Here is a 20,481-nt window from a genome sequence, read left to right as displayed (position 1 = left end):
ACCCACGGCAGGCAGCCAGTTTATTATGTCCATTAAAATGCTTACCGTGTGTCCTATTCTAGTCACGCTTGTAACTGTTTTTCTGTGTCAGCACCGGTGATGTAAACCGTCTAGTCATATTGTGTTTTCATTCTATTAGGCAGGTATCCATGCTTTCTGAACAATAAATCAAAGTTTGAAGGGGGATAAAAGCCAGGCCACAGCAACACTATATCTGAAATAACTTTATTTGGAGAAAAAGACAAAGACAGTTGTCTACATTTCTGTTTTACGCTTGAGAAAATAAGTCAGTAAATCACTATTGTTATCCGGTTATGATAGACTGTAACAGATGCAGAAGCACATTTACATCTTAATAAACTTCAAAGATACTTTCATACAGACTTCGTAAAGACTATAAACTGCAGGAGTTTTCTTTTTCTGTCTATGGAAAAAAAAATCCCTTAAGTTGTGCTTGAATATCTTTACACTTTTTCCCACCCTCTCTTTTGATGGTCAGCTACCAACTATTTACATGGTCAGAAAACTTGACAGAAAATTCAAAACAATACATGTGGATTCAATCAAATAGTTACAGAAAATATTTCTCTATCACAAAAAATACAGGTCCAACACTAAGATCTCAGGGAGGCCCGAGCTTTGTCCAGGATGTCCTTTCTTATTCTTGGATAATTTGGATGAGCAGCCAGAACCTGTGAACAAAAATTAACAAGATTAACAGGACAGAAACATGTTGAAGATATAAACTATTAACATCCAAACATGTCTCACCTTATGACAGACGTCTATGGCATCGACATATCGCTTCGCTTTCAAGTAGTTAAAAGCAAGCTTGTACCCTGAAATAAAAATGGACATACATGTTAGAAATGTGAGCCTTTGAATCTTTGTCCTTAGTAACAGAGCTAGACGTGCAACTTTGACATACCAATAGTTGGGTTGGTTTGATTTCCATGTTTCCAAGCCATTTCATAGTTCAATGCAGCATCGCGGAATGACTGCTCTTTTTCCATTATATAGCCCCTATATTCATATGCTTTACTGCATGACTGGGGAAGAAAAAAATAAAATAAAATAACTGTGCAATTATAAATTTACTTAAGTCAGTTTCTGCATAACAAAGAAAAAAAGCACACAGAAAAACAGATATATATGTTAACTGCACTGTCCTCATTTCATATTTCAATAGTGACGACATTTTCAGGCTCACCTTGTTATGGGAGATGCATTTGTTTAGGAGTTCCAGGGCCATCTCGTACTTCCCTGAATGGATGTAGATGTCTGCCAGGAGTAGCCAGCTTTTCTCAAACTCATCTGCATCAGCAATGCTCCAACTCATCTTAGCTACACGTTTGAGCTGGTTCCTGGCACGAGGAGTTTGCTTTAGCATCATGTAAGCTGTTGCCATTGCCAACAAGGCTGGCACATGATCTTTCTGAATGGAAACCAGGAATATCGGTGAGACGAGATGAATCTGACAACACTGCACTACTATGCCACTTCTAATTGTTTGCACTCAAATTGTCAATGGCTTCATTTATAGTTCCATACAACAGATGACATGTATGGATGACAATCCATTAACATTAAGCAAATATTAAATGAATACTTAGTTGGATACAGTGTAATGTACAGTGTATGTGCACAAAAGAGAGCCTGGAGAAAGAGAAGGAAGAAAAGCTTCTACTTTGGCTATAACGTCTACGAGAGAGTCATGCTGGACCTAGAACTTACTTACCTCATTGTTGGCAATATCTGTGAAAACACTGAGGGCTTTCTCTATATTGGCCTTCTGTTTAGTCGCCATAAGGCAGTAGTTCTCCAGGATGCGGAGCTGTACGTGTCCACTCTGAGTCTGAGGCTTTAACTCCTTCAGCAGCTTCTCAGCTGTCCTCACAGCAAGCTGCTCTGACTCCTGCTTCTCTGTAGAGTTCCTGGAGAGCGACACCAAGCAAATGCAAATCTGTTATAACAGAAGCTTACACTGCATAGTCTAGTATTTCTTCCCTTATGTATTACATTTTCTTAATTAAGACCACTTACCCAATTTCACCATCTAATGTCTCAAATAGCTCTCCTCCAACCGTGTCATTGTCAGGGTTTAGGTAGATTTCAATCATGTTATATACAGCATTTTGGCCCCAATCATTGTCTTTTCGTGCCTTATTAAAGTGTCGCAGAGCATCATTAGGTTGTCCTGTGTACCTGACCAAAAAGCACAAGTTTAGTCATTGAGTTTGACACAAATGTTCCTGTAATCTCTGGAAGACACTGTTGTAACTTACCAAAGATGAAGTCCTCTGCAGTAGTTAAACCCAGGGTCAAATCGAGACCTTGAAGAATGTTTTTCTGCCATATCAAGAAATCTGGAGGCGTCTTCCAGCTTCCCAGCCCTTCTCATCAATTCAATAAGACGTGACAGAATGTGGTAGTTGTCTGAAAACAACACATGCAAGATATTATGGCTTCCATTTAGACAATGCCAAATCACATTTGATTTAAAAAAAAAAAAAAGAGAAAGATGGCCCTGTTATACCTGGTGTGCGTTCAAGCAGTTGCTGAAAATGGAAAACTGCTTTCTCCTTGTTCTCCTTCCTAAGCATAATGTCTGCCAACATCTAAGGACAAACATATTTAAGACACAGGTTGTTATTTATGGTTCAGAAAAAGGTTATGGTCAAAACTGTAGTGGCAAACGATCAGAACAAACCAGAGTCGCATCTTCATTAAATTGGTCATTCTTCAAAATGACGCTGCACTGCTCCTGGCATGCATCAGTCTCACCTAAAGTAAGGTACAAGCATGCCAACTCCAGCATCACCTAAGAACAGGGGAAACATTCTAATAATGAAGTCGATGTACCAACCTTACTGGTACAGTAATGACTATATACTGTAATGAGTCATTTCGCCTAGATAAACCTACCAACAACTAAGATCACAATTTAAAATTTGAAAACACTTGGGCAAGACTCAAAAGGACACCAGTGCTTGTTACCCACAGCTGCAGTAAGTACACAGAACGTTTTTGATTCAGCTGCACTGACCTTGCGATCTGTCTCACAATACACAAGAGCCTCTTTGTAGAATTTGACTGCTCTCTCATAGCCCCTCTGACTTGTGTAGTGTTTGGCGATCTCAGCACAGATCTCAGCAGCAAGTTGCTTCTGCATGGGGACAGCATCAGGCTGCTCCAACTGCATGCGTTTCAGCACTTTGGCCTGTACATCCCGAGCCTATGAACAGAACATCATCATTATGGAAATAACATCAATCAGCATCATCATTATTATTCGAAAAAAAAGAGACAAGTCTTACAATGGTTAAGATGTTTTTGTGTGTAAAGAGGACCAAGAGAAAGCCAAATGCCTGGGCCTACTTACTCTTTGTAGTGAAAGTATAGACTCCTCTGTTTTCTCAACTTTGTTTTGGACTTTGGCTAACAGGACCAGATAACGGCAGTCGTCTGAGAGCACAGGTAGTTGATTCACTGTGTGTAAAAAATGCATAATGAAAATGGCAACAATTAGTAAAAGCATTTTCAAAAAACCAACAGAGAAATGTTTTGATTTGTTTTATAAAATCTAAGCAGTGTGGAATTTCCACAATCAACACTACCTGTATCGTCATGGCTATGGACAAAATATAATCATGACTAGGCTCTCTTGTTTATTTCACTGTTAACGTCAAGACTTCACTGTATATAAAATAGTGTGACGTCTTAAGCACCTTGTTCATGGGCCAGAGCATCATGCAGGACCCTTTCACAGCGCTCATATTGCTTCATTTTCATCAGCAGCTCTGCCAGGTCATAACGCAGGAAGTTCTGTTGCTCAGTCTTCAGGGCCTCTTCATAGTAATTTATTGCCTGTGTAAAAGCAGACTAGAGTCAACAAAAGACTGTCTCCACTTGACTTGTATTTTATCTTTTAAATAAGTTTATGACACAAACCTTGATGTAGTGATGAGTCTTCACCAGAGCCTTTCCTATCTTGCTGGCTAAAGCACCATCTTTAGGGTTCTTCTTCAGCGCTTGCTCGTAAGCCTCAATTGCTTTCTGCGGCTGAGGATAAACACACATGCAGATAAGCAGTGTTGCTTTAAGTTTTTGTAAATATTAGAAACGGCTATAAACACGTGGTAAACACTTTAGAAGCTGTTGCATGAGTAAGAGCTGTTAAAGGAAACTGAATCAAGAAACAATTTCTGATAGCCAGGTTGGGAATCTGCATTTTAACCTTCAATGATGTCATCTCACTTATCAACATAACCAAAATATGTGTAACACAAGTAATCATAGCAGGATTAAGCTGCCACCTATAAAATTATGTAGGTTACTAATCAGTTGAGCAGAGGATTAACCTGTCACTAGGATAGTCTGTTCTTTTCCTTTGTCTACCTTTAATGAAGAACTTTATGAAGAGACCAGCTGTTGTTGTTTAACTTTAATTGATAAGTGAGAGTTACGCTGCTGTTGTTAATCAGTGGTTAGTGTGTGATAATGGAGAACATGTCCTTGAAGACATTATAACACACTGAATTCAGCTGCTATTTGATGGAGGTGCGTGTGAGCTTGCAAATATCCGGTGCACCATATTCACGTTAAAAACAGTAGGGAGATGATTAGATGACTTTCTATGCTGCCAGTGATCCCTAGTGAATGTACATGAATCATGTGGTCTGAAAATACTTGATAAATTATTATGAAATTTGAGCATTACAAAAATGAGAATTACATTTCCTTTCCAGCAACAGGGATGACTATTTAGGATGACTATTTACACCCCCTCAGCCTCTGAGTCAGTTACCTGTTTAAGTATTTAAAGATGTGATGTCCTGTGATTTTAATAATGTTATTCAAACTGTACACAATATTGTTCAAGGGATAAACTCTTGGTTCAGTAGCTCATTTCATGAGACGTGGCCTTTCCTAAACCACCTTAAAGTGGCTACCAAGCAAGGCTTTTAGGTTTTATAGCTTTAGCAATGAAGCTTTAGTAAAACTATGTTTCATCATTATGCTCAAAACTGCACAGCAAGTGCACAATCAGCCTTTTTGTTATTCTTGTTGTTCTCGAATACCTCGATTACATTAAGAACAAGCATTTTAAAGCCAAACTTGAGTTGGTTGTTATATTGTCCAAAAGACACAGATGAAACACATCTTGCACTTACTTCTTGAATCTTCATGTAGGCATCACCAAGTAAGACATACGTGTGAGAGCTGGGCAGCTTTTCTATCATTTCTCTGGAGAAAAAATAGAGGTATCATATCACATATGGCATGCTTCATTATGCAGACAGATGTCTGTGCTGGTCTGTGATTCAGTCACACTTTACTAAGTCTCAGCTGTCAATAATAAGTATCATCTGAGACCAGTTTCAAGACTTGAGGAAACTGCTCATTTCCTTTCAGCTGAATGGCTTTGGTTGCCTTTATTTCATTTAGTTTAATCTTGTGATGTTATAAATTGTACTACAGACTTAACTTGATGACAGGTAGCAGCTGTTTTCGGAAGATATTACAAGGTTATGTCATCAATCAACTTAAACTACTTCAACTATTTCTCTTTAAAAATTCACATTGTGTTTCAGATAGTATGTGTCTTCATATATTAAACTAATGCCTAATATTTCTGTATTTTGCTCACTGGAGTCCAGATTTAGTGCTCACCTGTAACAGCTTGCATACAGGCGTTTCTCTTTTCTGTGGTTCAGATATATGTCTGCCATTTTCTCCTTAGCTTGGATGTAATAGGGCTGCTCCGGGGTAATATTTCTGAGCATACTCAGTGCCAGTTCTGTGTCACCACGCAGCAAAGCCAGGTCCGCATTAGCAATAGTGACTCGTAGCTCCTCAGGTGTTCCTGAAAACTCATTGATGGCATCCTGCATCACTTTTGCTGCTTCATGCTGAAATATGAAATCCATTCATGAGCTTATACTGAATTCTTCCATTTTTTGGTGTATGTTGAAACCCAAAGTAAGTGCACCAGCTTTGACTAGCCAGTCAAAATACACTATTTTACCTGTTCTTCATTGAGCCAAAGGGCCTCAGCTAATTCCAAGAAGACAGAGACACAGTCCGCAGAGCTCAGTTCTGACTTCTTGTTTTTGGACTTGGACGAGGATCCAGCTCTGCGGACACCTGGAAGATTCATGGCTATCTGCAATGTCTGAATAGCCTCAGTAAGCTCACCTGTTTTCTTCTTAGTCTGAGCTTTGATCAGGTGATACAGTGGGTGGTCTCGAATCTGGAATTGGAAAAAATTCAAGACTCCTTACTGTCATTATGCATGCATAAAAAAAATCAAGGCAATACTTCAACACTTCATATCCTATGACTGCTAGTGACAACGGCTTGCTTCATAAATATATAAGTTATTATAAAAATAGAACATTAATTATCTGGCAGCGGGTCAAATAAGCCATTGAAACAGTGTATTATACAGATTTAGCTGCAAATAAAACTGCGGTGTTGATGGTGATTTTACCTCAAAGTTATGGCTGAGGCAGAGTTCAAGGGACTGAGAGCACAGCCTCACGTTACCCTGCAGTAGATGGATCTGTGCCATTAACAGATGAGCATCTGCATGAGAAGGACACTGGTCCAGGCAGTGTTGTAAAGTACTCTGAGCAGCATCAATGTCCCCTGAATGAACACAGAAGCAATGTAATTTAAAAAGCTATCTAAGAAAAGTAAACACAAATATTTTAACTGCGGTACTCACCTGACTGATATTTAACTTTGGCAAGCAAGAACACTGCTTGAAGGAGACCTGGCACAATTTTTACTACTTTATCCAACACAGTAGCACAGTGCTGGAGCTGAGGAGCAGCAGGTTGGCCTGGAGCAGGAGGCTTTGGCAAAAAAATAAAAAGTTTGTTTTTAAATGTATTGTTTTTTTTTTTTATTTTAAGCCTCATTATTATATTCTTAGAATCCATATCTGTACCCATGTATCTATTTTGGGAATGCACAAACTTGAGGCAAAGAATTCACATAAACATTTGTAGGACACACAAACATCCTGTCCCTTATGATTCTTCCAGCTGTACCTTGGCAGGGCAGAGGGCAAGATATTCTTTGACAATCTCCAACAGGAAGTCAGGATTCAGTTTCTCTAGGTACTCTACTCCAAGAGGCAGCCCATGTAAGGAGGAGAAGTGTGCATCCACTGCATCATTCAGCAAGTTGGTGACCTCTTCCTGTGACCGGTGGCGTTTCATTGCCAGCACAGCACGTAGGTATAATAATTCCTTTAACACATATATATTTTTTAAAGAACGAAAGAGAAATAGATATAAATGAACAGAAAGTACTGCAAAAAACTGACAAGAGTACAAGATGAATAAGAGGCATCACTGTGAAATTAAACAGTCACTCTGGAAAACAGTGAAAAGTCACTGAAAGACCCAATGAAGCCGCCGTTGCTTATCCTGCCAGAAGCCAAAACATTTGACCAGAATTTGCGTATTCCTGCAGAAAAAAATCCTACCGCTGATTTTCCAATAGATTGTTGAAACTCTGTCAGAAATTCCAACTGTTGTTCTGCATCTTCAAGATTTCCCTCTATCAGCTGGCAATGAATCATACCTAATTAAGGGGAAAAAAGTTATTTCCAAAGATATTTTTGAAATCTGTGACATACTGATCCAAATTAACATACAGAAAAATAATCTGAACACATTACCAGTCAAAGCAGAAACACTACTGTGATCCCTGTTGGTAAAAGGAGTCTTATACCACTTCATTGCCTCCTTGATTCTGCCCTGAAGCACCATCTGGTAGCCCAGCTCTGTGGCTAAGTCAGAATCCCCTTGTGCCAGAGAAAAGGCTCTTTCCACCATTCTGAAAGTCTGCTCAATCACTTTCTCATTTCGTCCACACTGTAATGATAATAATTAAAGAACAAGCCAACAAAGTGCTGTAATTCAATTAAATTATACCATTGTGATTTTAGAAAGAACGCTGAAAGTTGTCTTACGACCCGAGTGAAGGCCAGAGACATTTGGTAAAAAAGCTCAGGGTTGCGTGGCTCCAAAATCTCCAAGCTACTGATGAGGTTTGAAAGATGCTTTACTGACTGGGGACATAAAAACAATTTATACAAACTAATGACAACAAATAGTTTATCTGTATTTGTGTCCAATTTCTGCAATATGAAATGAAAGTATGAATGTGTGAAAATGTGTAAGTTCTACCTCGATAATATTGCCGTCTCGGCATAAAGAATGCAGGGCTAACATCCGAAGTGCCTCCAGGTTATTTTTATCTTTCTGTAAAAGCCTGAAACATGACACAAGGAGATGTGAATACACTTAATAAGGTTGGACTTCTTTTATTCGTAGTAATAGAATATCTGATACTGCTGCAGTAGTGTGTTGAGCTCCCAGGCAAATAACATTAAAGATAAAAAGACTTGTGAAGGCGTTTGAAGGATGTAATGAATACTGTTTGCTGCCTGCACCCCTCCCATTTCATAACATCACAGTTAAGGCACCACAGAGGCTCAGAACATGGTGCAACCTGAGAAATCACTCTTCCTCCTGTTCTGTAAACCTGAACCGCAACTCCTTGGAATTGTATGTCTTTCCAACACTTTGGCTCAAAGGACTTTTTATACTATGTGCCACTTGCTAAAGTCCAGGGGGGGTGGGGAGTGGGGGGCAAGCACAAACAATGGCTTAGTCAGTGTGCACTGGTTTGAGGCATCACGTTGGTGTTTCATTTGCACTTGAATGCTGAGCCATTTGTAAAGGCAAACTGTGTTTTCTTATATGCCTGGTGATTATAAATTTTATTGCACTTCCTGATCTTACAGAGATAATACCATTTTTTTTTAAGAAAAAGAAAAGAAATGAGCAGAAATAAGCTTGCAAAACAAAATGAAAGACTATTCCTACATTTGATTTGGGAGAAAGCTCTGAACTAGCTTAATCACCTGTGTGCTACATCTATGGTTTGGTCCCAGTCTTGTAGGCTCAGCAGCAGTTTCATTTTCTTGGTGAGAGCAGGTAAAAACACAGGGAAGCTCACAATCACTTGGTTAATGATCTCCAATGCTCCAGAGTAGATCTGGTGATATTCACAGTATTGTGCCTGGGATACATGAAGCATCACTGAGTGGTTAAAATCACTAGAATCATTACTAATGAGTAATCACAAACAACAATCTGTCAAATGAATAACTAAAATAATGATACAATAAGTAATGTTAGATTTACAGGGCCTGTAAGAACAACTAGAGAAACAATAACATGCTAACATATGTAGCTGTGGTTAAGGAAGACTATGTAATGTGGATCTGTATTTCCCATGTCACCTTTCCCATCATGGCGAAAACATCTGCTCTCTCTTTCAGTCCCTCATCAAAGTATTTCCCAGCCTTTCTGGCGTAGGCATCTTTACCAGATGTCACATCTATCCAGGCTTTGAGGATTAATCCCTAAAGAATACGTATCAGTCCACATTTGACAAACGTGCAAACACTTATCAGGCTTAAATGTTTTATAAAAATTGAAGAGTAATGCTGATTTCTCAAACTGAAACAATAACTAAATAAATAGATATGTCGATCTCACCTCTTTCGAGCCATTGGAAAGTTTGATCATTCTCTCTGTGTACTCTCTTGCCTTATCATTTCGCCCTAATAGCCAAAGAAAGGTGCCAGCATAGTACAGACTCTTGGGAGGTGCACTTTTACGATCCTCTTTTACCTTAGCATCAAGTTCTTGAATAACTTCTCTGTCTGGGAACACAAAGAGACACATAAGACTGGAAGCACTTGTTGGCAATCCATTTCCACAAGAATCCATGGAAAAATAAATGGATGGTGTGAAAATGTTGTCTTACCTGGGTTTGTCTTTTTTTTCTCTGCATATACAAGAGCCATTAATGTGCAGAGAGAGAGCTCTCGATGATCTCTTATAGTGTCCAGTTCTACCTTAGCTTCTTGAATTTGATCTGTAAACAAATAATGACAGAAATGCACTAATGAGAGGCAACAAATCCGACCTGAAAACGTTTAATTAGATTTTTTTCGAGCTTACCTTGCATGAGGTTACCGTATGCGTGAAAGAAAGTATAGACAGCATCATTGCTGTACTTCTTTTGAGCAGCCGCTGCAGCGTTCACCGCGTGATTGAAATACTTCTCATAGCAATAGTACTTAATCAGAGCCTGTGGAAAAGCATACGGAGGACACCGTGGTGTCAGCAAAAGCGGTTTGTAAACCATTTTCCAACTAGCAGACCAAATATCAAATGCTAACTAAAATAGATAGCTCCTCTGTTAGCTAGTAAGCGCAACGGCATTAAACGTTAGCCGGTGCAAATGCTGTTATCACTGTTGAACTTTTTGGACAGAGATATACGTCAACCACACGTTATACATGTTACTTATGTTTCGTATCTTAGCTTAAATACGCCATTCACTTTCATTTGAAGCCTTGGACGGTGTAGCATTTATCGAATTTGCTTACCAGGGTTGTCTCTTCATCCTCCATGTTCGCTTCAAGTGGCAACAGTAACAGACTTCAGTATATCAGTTGGAAATGATCGGGAACTACACTTTATTTTAGGGTAAAAAGGATGTTATTGTACTGTTAGTTTGGGTTTTCGCCATCTTGCACTAACGCATTTACTGTTGCCTGGTAACTTAGGAGCGTGGCGAAATGAAAGGTAATTAATCCCTACTTTATTTCTGCCAGGCATTATTTTAGTCCACAGCTTCTTGTTTTTCCTTAGCATTCTAAAGTAAGAAACAGATCAAAAGCCTTACATTGTTCATATCCATTTTGCAATTTAAAAAGTATTTTTAAGAAAAGTCTTTCGGGCGACGACTGGCAAAGTACCAAAGGTATCTAGGGCGTGTATGAAGCCTTACAGACAATACTCAGGGTAATGAAAACACACTGTTAACGCCATTTTCACGTTTTGGACTCGGTATTTCCCCTTTTGTATCTCAAGGTGGCGCAATCGTCCCTTTTATAAAAAGTGATCTATTCTGCTGCCACTAGTATAAGCAAATTAACATAAGCTGAGTTTGTTCCAGTAAGTGTCAAAATATTTTGAACTGCAATTTAAAAAATATCACATACCAGTTTCACCACTTATTTAGTTGGTCCCACCTTCGAAGCTGTGCGTTTGAAGAAAAAAAAAAAATAGAGCATGTGAAATGTAAAATAAGTTTAACCTACTTTGAATACATGGAAATGATGTGTGCGAGCTCCATGGATTGAATTACATTTTGATGTTACAGCTTAGGTTAATGCGGGTGTTGTGTGTGGCTGGCCTTCTTTTTGCTAGATCTTTACAGTTTTCCTTCACAGTTTTACATCAATTAAGGCTAATCTTAAAGTCTTACCAATTGTATTATTATTATTTGTGTATTATAAACTATAATTGTTCAGCTCATGCTAAAATTTCTCACCCATTAGCACATTTTTACTAAGTTTACTCTCTGCAATAAAAACACGCACATGCACACAGTGATAATTGGTGGCCCAGTGTTATGCAACACTATTCATCAGCTGTATGTAAGTATGCAGTGTTGAATCCACGGCAGGAGCATGGGTGCAACTGTTCCAAGAGAGACCTTTCCATGCCTTGTCAGATACTGTTTAGCACTGACTCTGGCACATAATCATTACTCTCTACAGCACACATCAATGGTAGAGTAAATCAGGTTGGTATTGAGCTCTGTGCATGTGCAGCAATGGGAAATGTCTGTGTAGTGCACCACACAGTTTTATTCACAGAGATTATTTAACACAAATGCTAAACAATTTTACCAAGAATTTAGCATCTATTGTTATTAATAGTACCTTTTGTTATTGTATAAATCCAAACAAAGCATATAGAATTGATAGTAATATTGTAATTGCACTTACATGGTAGAAAGTTGAGGTGTTGTACTTAGCAAAGAGCAATAAATACTGCATGTGTTGTTGCACATCCAGAGAATGCATCTAAAAACCTATTAGTGAAAGACGACGGAATATGGACCCCCTGGGATATGCTGCTATAGCATTCTAATGGCTGTATCCATTGTGGTTTGTACAGACCATTATTGATCAAAGCACCATGCCCACTAATACAAGCAGCTCACTTGCTAATGAGCCCTTTATTTCTTTTTCCACAAGTGTTAAGAAAAAAAGTTGCCTGAAATTTGATGATTGCTTTGCACTTATATGCATGCACTCTTTCCACCGCTTGAGTTATAGAACTCTGGCCTACAGATTGTATTTTATGTTCTGTTATGTTTCTTGAGGTAGCAGTCTGATTGAGGGTAGTGGTGACGTCAACACGGTGCTTCCCAGTATATTTTAAAGGCAATAAAATATTTTTAGACCTGAATACGTTTAATGCAATTGTTGTTTGGAGCAACATTGTACAAATGTATATGAAAATGTATATGAAAATGTTTCAACAATACTAAAAAAATAACAGTCTGAGAAATGTTATTGGTATTCTCATTATATAGACATTAACTAGCAGAAGGCGTTGTTTGATCCTTTTACTTTAGATACTATATCATGCGTACTAAAAATATAGGAATTGCTTTTGAAAATATTAACATATATCCCACAAATGTCAAAATTTCAAAATCCTGAAGATCAGTCTAATTTGAGCAGGAAGGCATAGCTCAGTTGTTTTGTGGTTGACATATTGTAGAAAACGAAATAAATTATTGATATTGAAGCCTGCTTTGAGTGGCCATCAAAGGTTAGTGTGGGTGATCTCTGCCTATACAGCTTACTAGGGCTACCTGTTCTAATGGTCATCCAAACACGTCCTTATTGATATACTGTACACGACCAGTCAAAAGTTTGGACACCCCTTCTCATTATATCTTTTTTTTTTTCATTTTTACTACTTTCTCCATTTTAGATACATACTGAAGACATTAAATGAAGCAAGATATATGGAATTATGTAGCAAAGAAAAAATGATAAATAACTCTAAATATGTTTTATATTTGAGATTCCTGAAAATAGCCACCCTTTGCTTGGTTGGCAGTGCTGCAAACCCTTGGCCTTCTGTCAATGAGCTTCATGATGTAGTCATCTGAAATCATTTTCACTTCATGGGTGTGCCTTATCAGGGTTCATTTGTGGACTTTCTTGCCTTCTCAATGGGGCTGGGACATTCAGTTGTGTTGTGCAGAAGTTGGGTTGGTACACAGCTGACAGCCCTATTTGACAATTGTTAGAATTCATATTATGGCAAGAACCAATCAGCTAAGTAAAAAGAAACAACAGTCCATCATTACTTTAAGAACTGAATGTCAGTCACTCTTGAAAATTGCTAAAACTTTGAATGTGTCCCCAAGTGCAGTCACCAAACCATCGAGCGCTATGACGAAACTCACATGAGGACCGCCCCAGAAAAGGAAGACAAAGAGTAAGCTCTGCTGCTGAGGATAAATTTGTCTGAGTCACCAGCCTCAGAAATTGCAAATTAACAGCACCTCAGATTAGAGCCCAGATAAACGCCACACAGAGTTTCAGTAGCAGACACATCTCTACATCAACTATTCAGAGGAGACTGAATCAGGCCTTCATGATCAAATAGCTGCTAAGAAACCACTACTAAGGCAAAGCAACAAGCAGAAGAGATCTGAGAATGGAATCTACAATATGTCATGGAACGTAAGAAAAACCATTAAATGAGAAGGTGTGTCCGAACTTTTGACTGGTAGTGTATATTAAGGTGTCAGAACCTATCATTAAGAATACAGGGGACCTTGTAAAATGTCATCTTTAAGAATCCAGCATAAATATTGCTTTAAAAACCCTTAATATAGACCCAGAATCCAAGTATATTGTAAACACGTGGTCGTAGTTGGCATCTTCACCTGTGTGGGCACTACTGAAGAAGTATGGCATTTACTTAAAGTAGAGCAGGAAGTGTAGTGACAAGACTCCAGAGAAACCCAGAGAGAGTCAGTCCATATGTGGTGAACAGACATTGCGAAAGTGATTCAGCCTGGGTTTGACATCAAGCTTGTTCTTTCTTTGATGAATAAAGAAAATGTGGCAGGATTTTGGACATTATGTTCAAAGAACAAAATTTGTCATTCACCATCTTGTCAGCTATAGTATGAAGCACTGTCTTGTATTACGCTGCTCTGTCTAGGAGCCAGGCCAAAATGTTTGGAAGTATCTTTCGCCTGGCCCAACTTTGGCTGGGAAACTCTTAAGGTTCTTTGTTATTTGAAAACTTTAAGTGGGTGCATAAAAAGTATGTTCTGGCATGCTCTTCTTTAAGTTTTGTTTCAGAAGTAAGAGGGACTTAATAGTGTGTCTAGAGATGCTTCCATGTGTCTAATTGCTTTTAAAATCTGCCAACTCCTGCAAAGGTGAGATGCTTGGTGGACAAACTAAGAGTCTTCCTGTCTTCAGTTGGACTAGTTCCTTGGGTGAGTAATGAACATTTCCTGAAGGTTACTTTTAGACTGCTGAATAGCTTGCACAGGACCAGTTGGAAAGTTCTGAATAAACATTTGGGTTGATCTTTTACTTTTCCATTGACCATAGGATGTAGAGCAAATGGTGCTTTGGTACAATCTCTTAGAGCTGATCATACCTTATAGCAGTAGCGCAAAGATTATGTGAGGTGCCTTTGAGATAAGCGTACAAGTTTTGTGCTTATCTCATGGACTCTCATGGACATTAGTGAGCTGAGGTTCTTAGAAAATGTTGCATTAACCACTGTATTCCAATATTTAATAGTAGCTTGATAACTGTACCAGTAGGCAGCACGGTGGCACGGTGGTTAGCACTGTTGCCGCACAGCAAGAAGGTCCTGAGTTCAATTCCACCATCAGGCCGGGGTCTTTCTGTGTGGAGTTTGCATGTTCTCCCCGTGTTTGCGTGGGTTCCCTCCGGGTACTCCGGCTTCCTCCCACCGTCCAAAGACATGCAGTTTGTGGGGATAGGTTAATTGGAAAATCCAAATTGTCACTAGGTGTGAATGTGCGAGTGAATGTGAGTATGAATGGTTGTCTGTCCTTTTGTGTTAGCCCTGTGACAGACTGGCGACCTGTCCAGGGTATACCCCGCCTCTCGCCCTACGACAGCTGGGATTGGCTCCAGCGCCCCCCGCGACCCTGAAAAGGAAAAGCGGTAGTGAATGGATGGATGGATGGATAACTGTACCAATTTCTGTGTTTATGTAACCACATACAGGGAGTGCAGAATTATTAGGCAAATGAGTATTTTGTCCACATCATCCTCTTCATGCATGTTGTCTTACTCCAAGCTGTATAGGCTCGAAAGCCTACTACCAATTAAGCATATTAAAGAAGGGCATCAAAAAAGCCAAACACCATTACAAAAAGAAGGTAGAAGAACACTTCTCCAACTCCAACCCCCGACGCATGTGGCAAGGACTCCAGACCATTACAGACTACAGGACCACCAAACCCTCCCCCGCATCCTCTGAGGAGCCTCCGTACTAAGACCACCAGGTACCGGAACAGCTTCTTCCCCACAGCTGTCAGACTCCTGAACTCTGCCTCCTGACATCTGACCCACGTTAAACTCATGGACTGAACATACACACACCCACAATGGACAACTGTACCCTCAAACACACAATAATAACATGGACTGAACCACCACTCACAACCACTAGCACTTTATATAGCCTCTGTAGAAACTATCTACACCCTCACTTATCTTAACTGCACTACTGTATAGCTCTGTGTAAATAATCATTCTGTACATTCGATAATCTTTAATCCTACAACTGTTTACAACTTGCACAGTTCCCATTTCTGTATAGCTGTGTATCTCAGATTCTGTAAAGTTATTTATTTCATATTCTGTATAGTTTTTCATATTTATATCCTGTTCATAGCCTGTACATAGCTTGTACTCACTACAGCCTGTACATACTTATAGTTATAGAATATTCACAACATACTTCATACCGTGTACATTATAACATACCATAATAGACCCATTTCTGTAATATACTCACATATCTATATTATTGCTAATATATATTGTAATATATCTATATCACTAAAGCACTTCTGGATGGATGCAAACTGCATTTCGTTGCCCTGTACCTGTGCTTGTGCAATGACAATAAAGTTGAATTCTATTCTATTCTATTCTATTCTATTCTATTCTATTCTATTAGGTGATGTGCATCTCTGTAATGAGAAGGGGTGTGGTCTAATGACATCAACACCCTATATCAGGTGTGCATAATTATTAGGCAACGTCCTTTCCTTTGGCAAAATGGGTCAAAAGAAGGACTTGACAGGCTCAGAAAAGTCATAAATAGTGAGATATCTTGCAGAGGGATGCAGCAGTCTCAAAATTGAAAAGCTTCTGAAGCGTGATCATCGAACAATCAAGCGTTTCATTCAAAATAGTCAACAGGGTCGCAAGAAGCGTGTGGAAAAACCAAGGCGCAAAATAACTGCCCATGAACTGAGAAAAGTCAAGCGTGCAGCTGCCAAGATGCCACTTGCCACCAGTTTGGCCATATTTCAGAGCTGCAACATCACTGGAGTGCCCAAAAGCACAAGGTGTGCAATACTCAGAGACATGGCCAAGGTAAGAAAGGCTGAAAGACGACCACCACTGAACAAGACACACAAGCTGAAATGTCAAGACTGGGCCAAGAAATATCTCAAGACTGGTTTTTCTAAGGTTTTATGGACTGATGAAATGAGAGTGAGTCTTGATGGGCCAGATGGATGGGCCCGTGGCTGGATTGGTAAAGGGCAGAGAGCTCCAGTCCGACTCAGACACCAGCAAGGTGGAGGTGGAGTACTGGTTTGGGCTGGTATCATCAAAGATGAGCTTGTGGGGCCTTTTCGGGTTGAGGATGGAGTCAAGCTCAACTCCCAGTCCTACTGCCAGTTTCTGGAAGACACCTTCTTCAAGCAGTGGTACAGGAAGAAGTCTGCATCCTTCAAGAAAAACACGATTTTCATGCAGGACAATGCTCCATCACACGCGTCCAAGTACTCCACAGCGTGGCTGGCAAGAAAGGGTATAAAAGAAGAAAAACTAATGACATGGCCACCTTGTTCACCTGATCTGAACCCCATTGAGAACCTGTGGTCCATCATCAAATGTGAGATTTACAAGGAGGGAAAACAGTACACCTCTCTGAACAGTGTCTGGGAGGCTGTGGTTGCTGCTGCACGTAATGTTGATGGTGAACAGATCAAAACAGTGACAGAATCCATGGATGGCAGGCTTTTGAGTGTCCTTGCAAAGAAAGGTGGCTATATTGGTCGCTGATTTGTTTTTGAATGTCAGAAATGTATATTTGCGAATGTGGAGATGTTATATTGGTTTCACTGGTAAAAATAAATAATTGAAATGGGTATATATTTGTTTTTTGCTAAGTTGCCTAATAATTATGCACAGTAATAGTCACCTGCCCACACAGATATCCCCCTAAAATAGCTAAAACTAAAAACAAACTAAAAACTACTTCCAAAAACATTCAGCTTTGATATTAATGAGTTTTTTGGGTTCATTGAGAACATGGTTGTTGTTCAATAATAAAATTATTCCTCAAAAATACAACTTGCCTAATAATTCTGCACTCCCTGTATACACCTTCAGGTAGAGCGCTGACTGGCGAAACAGGTGATAAATAGAAATGGAGCCTTACATTTATTTTACATGTGTGTGTATATAGGCCTATATTAACCAAACAGTACATTAGGTATATCTGTTCTACTACTAATTAATGTAAATATCTTATAAATATCTTATAAATGTACCAAAATCTCAGAGGGGTGTTGCCATCACCTTGTTGAATCGACACCATAAAGAATTAAGGCTGTTCTAGAGCCAAAAAGAGGTCCAACCCAGTGCTAGCAACATCTTCCCAATAAAGTGTCCAGTGAGTCAACATTTGCAGTAATTTTGTTCTTGTAATAATTAAAAAGGAAATGAAGGAGGAAATGGTGCACACTTTGTCTGTAAACTGTGATAGTTGTTATTCTGAGTTGGGAGTGATTCACTGGAAACAAAGTGTGTGTCTGTGTGTGCATATAGGTGTGTGCGATTTAGAGGTTGAGATAAACAGTGAGTGTCCGTGTGTGGTTGCCTGTCTGTGTGTCGTTCTATTAGTGCAGTGGGAAGGTGGAGGGAGGGGAAGGGGAACTCACCACTATATAATCTAATAGGATTTTCTTCCCATCTATCCACAGAAAATACAATTACAAAGCTGTAATGGGTAGCATTCTCAAATTTCTCTCGCAAATGATTTTTTTTCTTTTACTACTCTCCTCTGTGCATACCAGTGGCGAAATATTAAGCCCAATACATCCTTTCACGTAAAACATGCCCATGTGTTATAGCCCATCTTGTGAGACTCCAGGGGTGGGGGCACCAGATCGACTTCCGACCTTCCACCATAATATGGTTTAACAAAGGAGGCTGATGTCATGTTGCTTGGCAACCAGCAAGGAGAATCTGCAGAATCACTCTTGATTTACTGGTCATTAAAACAGGCAAACTGAAGGCCTAACTCCACTTGTTGCTGTGAGTGAAGATGCCAATTTCAACCTTTGGCTACATTTCATATTAAGCTGGCATTTTCTAATAAAATACATTTCATATTAAGTTAAATGTTTGTTTGTTTTTTAAAGAAAAGGAATCTTGACATTTGCCATTTACAGTTAAAAAAATTGTGATGTTCTGAGAGCAACGTTAGGAATAATTTATTTATAAACAGCTATTAAGAACTAAACAATTATTTTGAGTGTAAAAGGAACCAAATCTTTACCATAGTGTAGTTACTGGGTGTGGCCCAAAGTAATAATCACATAATCATTATTAGACAGAATGGCAGGAATAATCAGCACTTTGCCATCAGCCTCTTGTTTACTTCCCACAGGGTTAGGCAGCCACAGTAGGCAAAATCAATGTTGGACTATAATGAATATTTGGACTGTCATTAATAATTAATAAAATGTTCCACACACTTAAGATGCTAATAGTTTCCGGCAGAAGCCACAAAGCACTCTCAAAAAGCAGATTCTAGTTTCTTTCATTGATGTTTTCTGAAACTGCATTTAAATGAAAATATCATCAACTTGTAGTGTACATATTTTAAGTTGTGAAGCTTACTTCTTGGCAACAACGGGCTAAAAAACTTTAAAAAAAAAAGCTTTGCAAGCCACTCGATCGCTCAAGATTGTTTTCTGATATTCATAAATCCACAATTGCTTTCAATATTCCAATAAATACAAAACATTAAGATGTCCAATTTACAGTTAGAGTTCTTATTACATCTTGCATTTGCGAGAGATCATGATAGCTTCACCATTTTACCGGTCCTCAAGTAACATAGATGTTGATCGTGGTTCAGTAATTGTCAGCACTGTTAATGTTCTACAGCCTGTTACTGTAAAAGCTGATGCTTAATGCCTTTGAATCATCATTGCACTTTAGAGCAGTTTTTCAAGATGAAATACTCTCATGCAACTGAAAAGTACTCATCAGCTTCATTCAACTGGCAAGCCTGATGACAGTGACAACAGTAAATAAATACAAATAAAATTAAACCAAAATAGGCAACTGGCTTTCATAAATTTCAACATTAAAGATTTTGTTAACTCAATTTTGATAGGTAAGCACTCACTGTAGGTGTGGTTTGACTTTCTCACTTTGCAACTTTCAGATGTTTACATAAAATATAGCCCAACAATACAAATTTAAAACTTATTTAAACAAGATCTCTTTGAGATATAGTATGATTAATCTGCCTTGTACCACCAGACATGAAAAAAAAAAGCCTCTCACAGACAGTATTGTTTTCAGCTAGATTATTTAAGTGCCTCAGTTCACTAGCACAAATGGTTTCCTCTCATAATGAGAGGAAACCATTTGTGTCATGAGATTGGTGAACTGGTTACGTTTGAACGAGACATGTTAATATGCATTAATGTGTCGATCAGTCAACAAGTAAAAGGTTTAATCCATGACCAACCTTGCATGCCCCCCTCCTTATTTGCATATTGAAGGACAAGAAATGAATACAGAAGTACATAAATAAATGCAATCAAAAATGATTCCTCACCCTCAATAAACACGAAGCAATAATTCTGAGTAAAATGCAACAGAAATATACAAAATCGACATTTTATTTATTCAAATAATTAATCATGGAAATTAATAATGAAAGAAAATGTGCCTAAAATAAACTGAATGTATAAACTTAATGTATACCAGTCAATTTATGGAAAATTGACATGCAATTAAATTAGTTAAAGTCAGCGTTTTAAGCTGAACTTTTGTTTTGTTTTGTTTTTTGAGTTGTGGAAACATGCACTATTAAATTACAAAGAAAGAAAATAAAGACAGAAAATAATACAAATGTAAATATAGCTGGATGCAAAAAATAAGAACACAGAAATTTTGGGGGAATAGTGAATAAATAAATAGAGGAATGAACACAAATGGATACAGAACCAAAATAAATGATAAATATC

At 38.6% G+C, this 20,481-nt stretch overlaps 1 protein-coding gene across 1 annotated transcript; it reads right to left on the bottom strand.

Annotated features, from left to right (window-relative positions):
• Window positions 1-210: 210 nt before the first annotated feature.
• On the bottom strand, window positions 211-10,674 carry ttc21b (tetratricopeptide repeat domain 21B). The gene is made up of 29 exons (XM_082507532.1): window positions 10,484-10,674; window positions 10,053-10,182; window positions 9,856-9,966; window positions 9,585-9,751; window positions 9,326-9,448; window positions 8,945-9,102; window positions 8,205-8,289; window positions 7,988-8,086; window positions 7,694-7,889; window positions 7,499-7,596; window positions 7,059-7,259; window positions 6,731-6,860; window positions 6,494-6,651; window positions 6,029-6,253; window positions 5,674-5,912; window positions 5,175-5,247; window positions 3,952-4,062; window positions 3,729-3,867; window positions 3,383-3,489; window positions 3,047-3,235; window positions 2,711-2,821; window positions 2,537-2,618; window positions 2,286-2,436; window positions 2,044-2,205; window positions 1,739-1,934; window positions 1,211-1,435; window positions 929-1,049; window positions 772-839; window positions 211-692 (listed from the first exon to the last, which is right to left on the bottom strand). The coding sequence occupies exons 1-29, from the start codon at window positions 10,505-10,507 to the stop codon at window positions 615-617; spliced, it is 3,957 nt and encodes a 1,318-aa protein (XP_082363658.1). The 5' UTR covers window positions 10,508-10,674; the 3' UTR covers window positions 211-614.
• Between the last annotated feature and the right edge of the window lie 9,807 nt (window positions 10,675-20,481).

This window comes from Aulonocara stuartgranti, assembly GCF_965226115.1.
Source record: "Aulonocara stuartgranti genome assembly, chromosome: 16".
Taxonomy (NCBI): domain Eukaryota; kingdom Metazoa; phylum Chordata; class Actinopteri; order Cichliformes; family Cichlidae; genus Aulonocara; species Aulonocara stuartgranti.
This window is presented reverse-complemented; position numbering and strand designations above follow the sequence as displayed.

Bases quoted from the DNA above. Each gene is read 5' to 3' on its own strand.
- ttc21b (XM_082507532.1), bottom strand. From the start codon at position 10,507: ATGGAGGATGAAGAGACAACCCTG. The intron at 7,260-7,498 runs GTAGGATTTTTT...TATGTGTTAAAG, and splicing joins AATCTATTGGAAAATCAGCG to GAATTATTATACCTACGTGC. The intron at 5,913-6,028 runs GTAAAATAGTGT...TTCATATTTCAG, and splicing joins TTTGGCTCAATGAAGAACAG to CATGAAGCAGCAAAAGTGAT.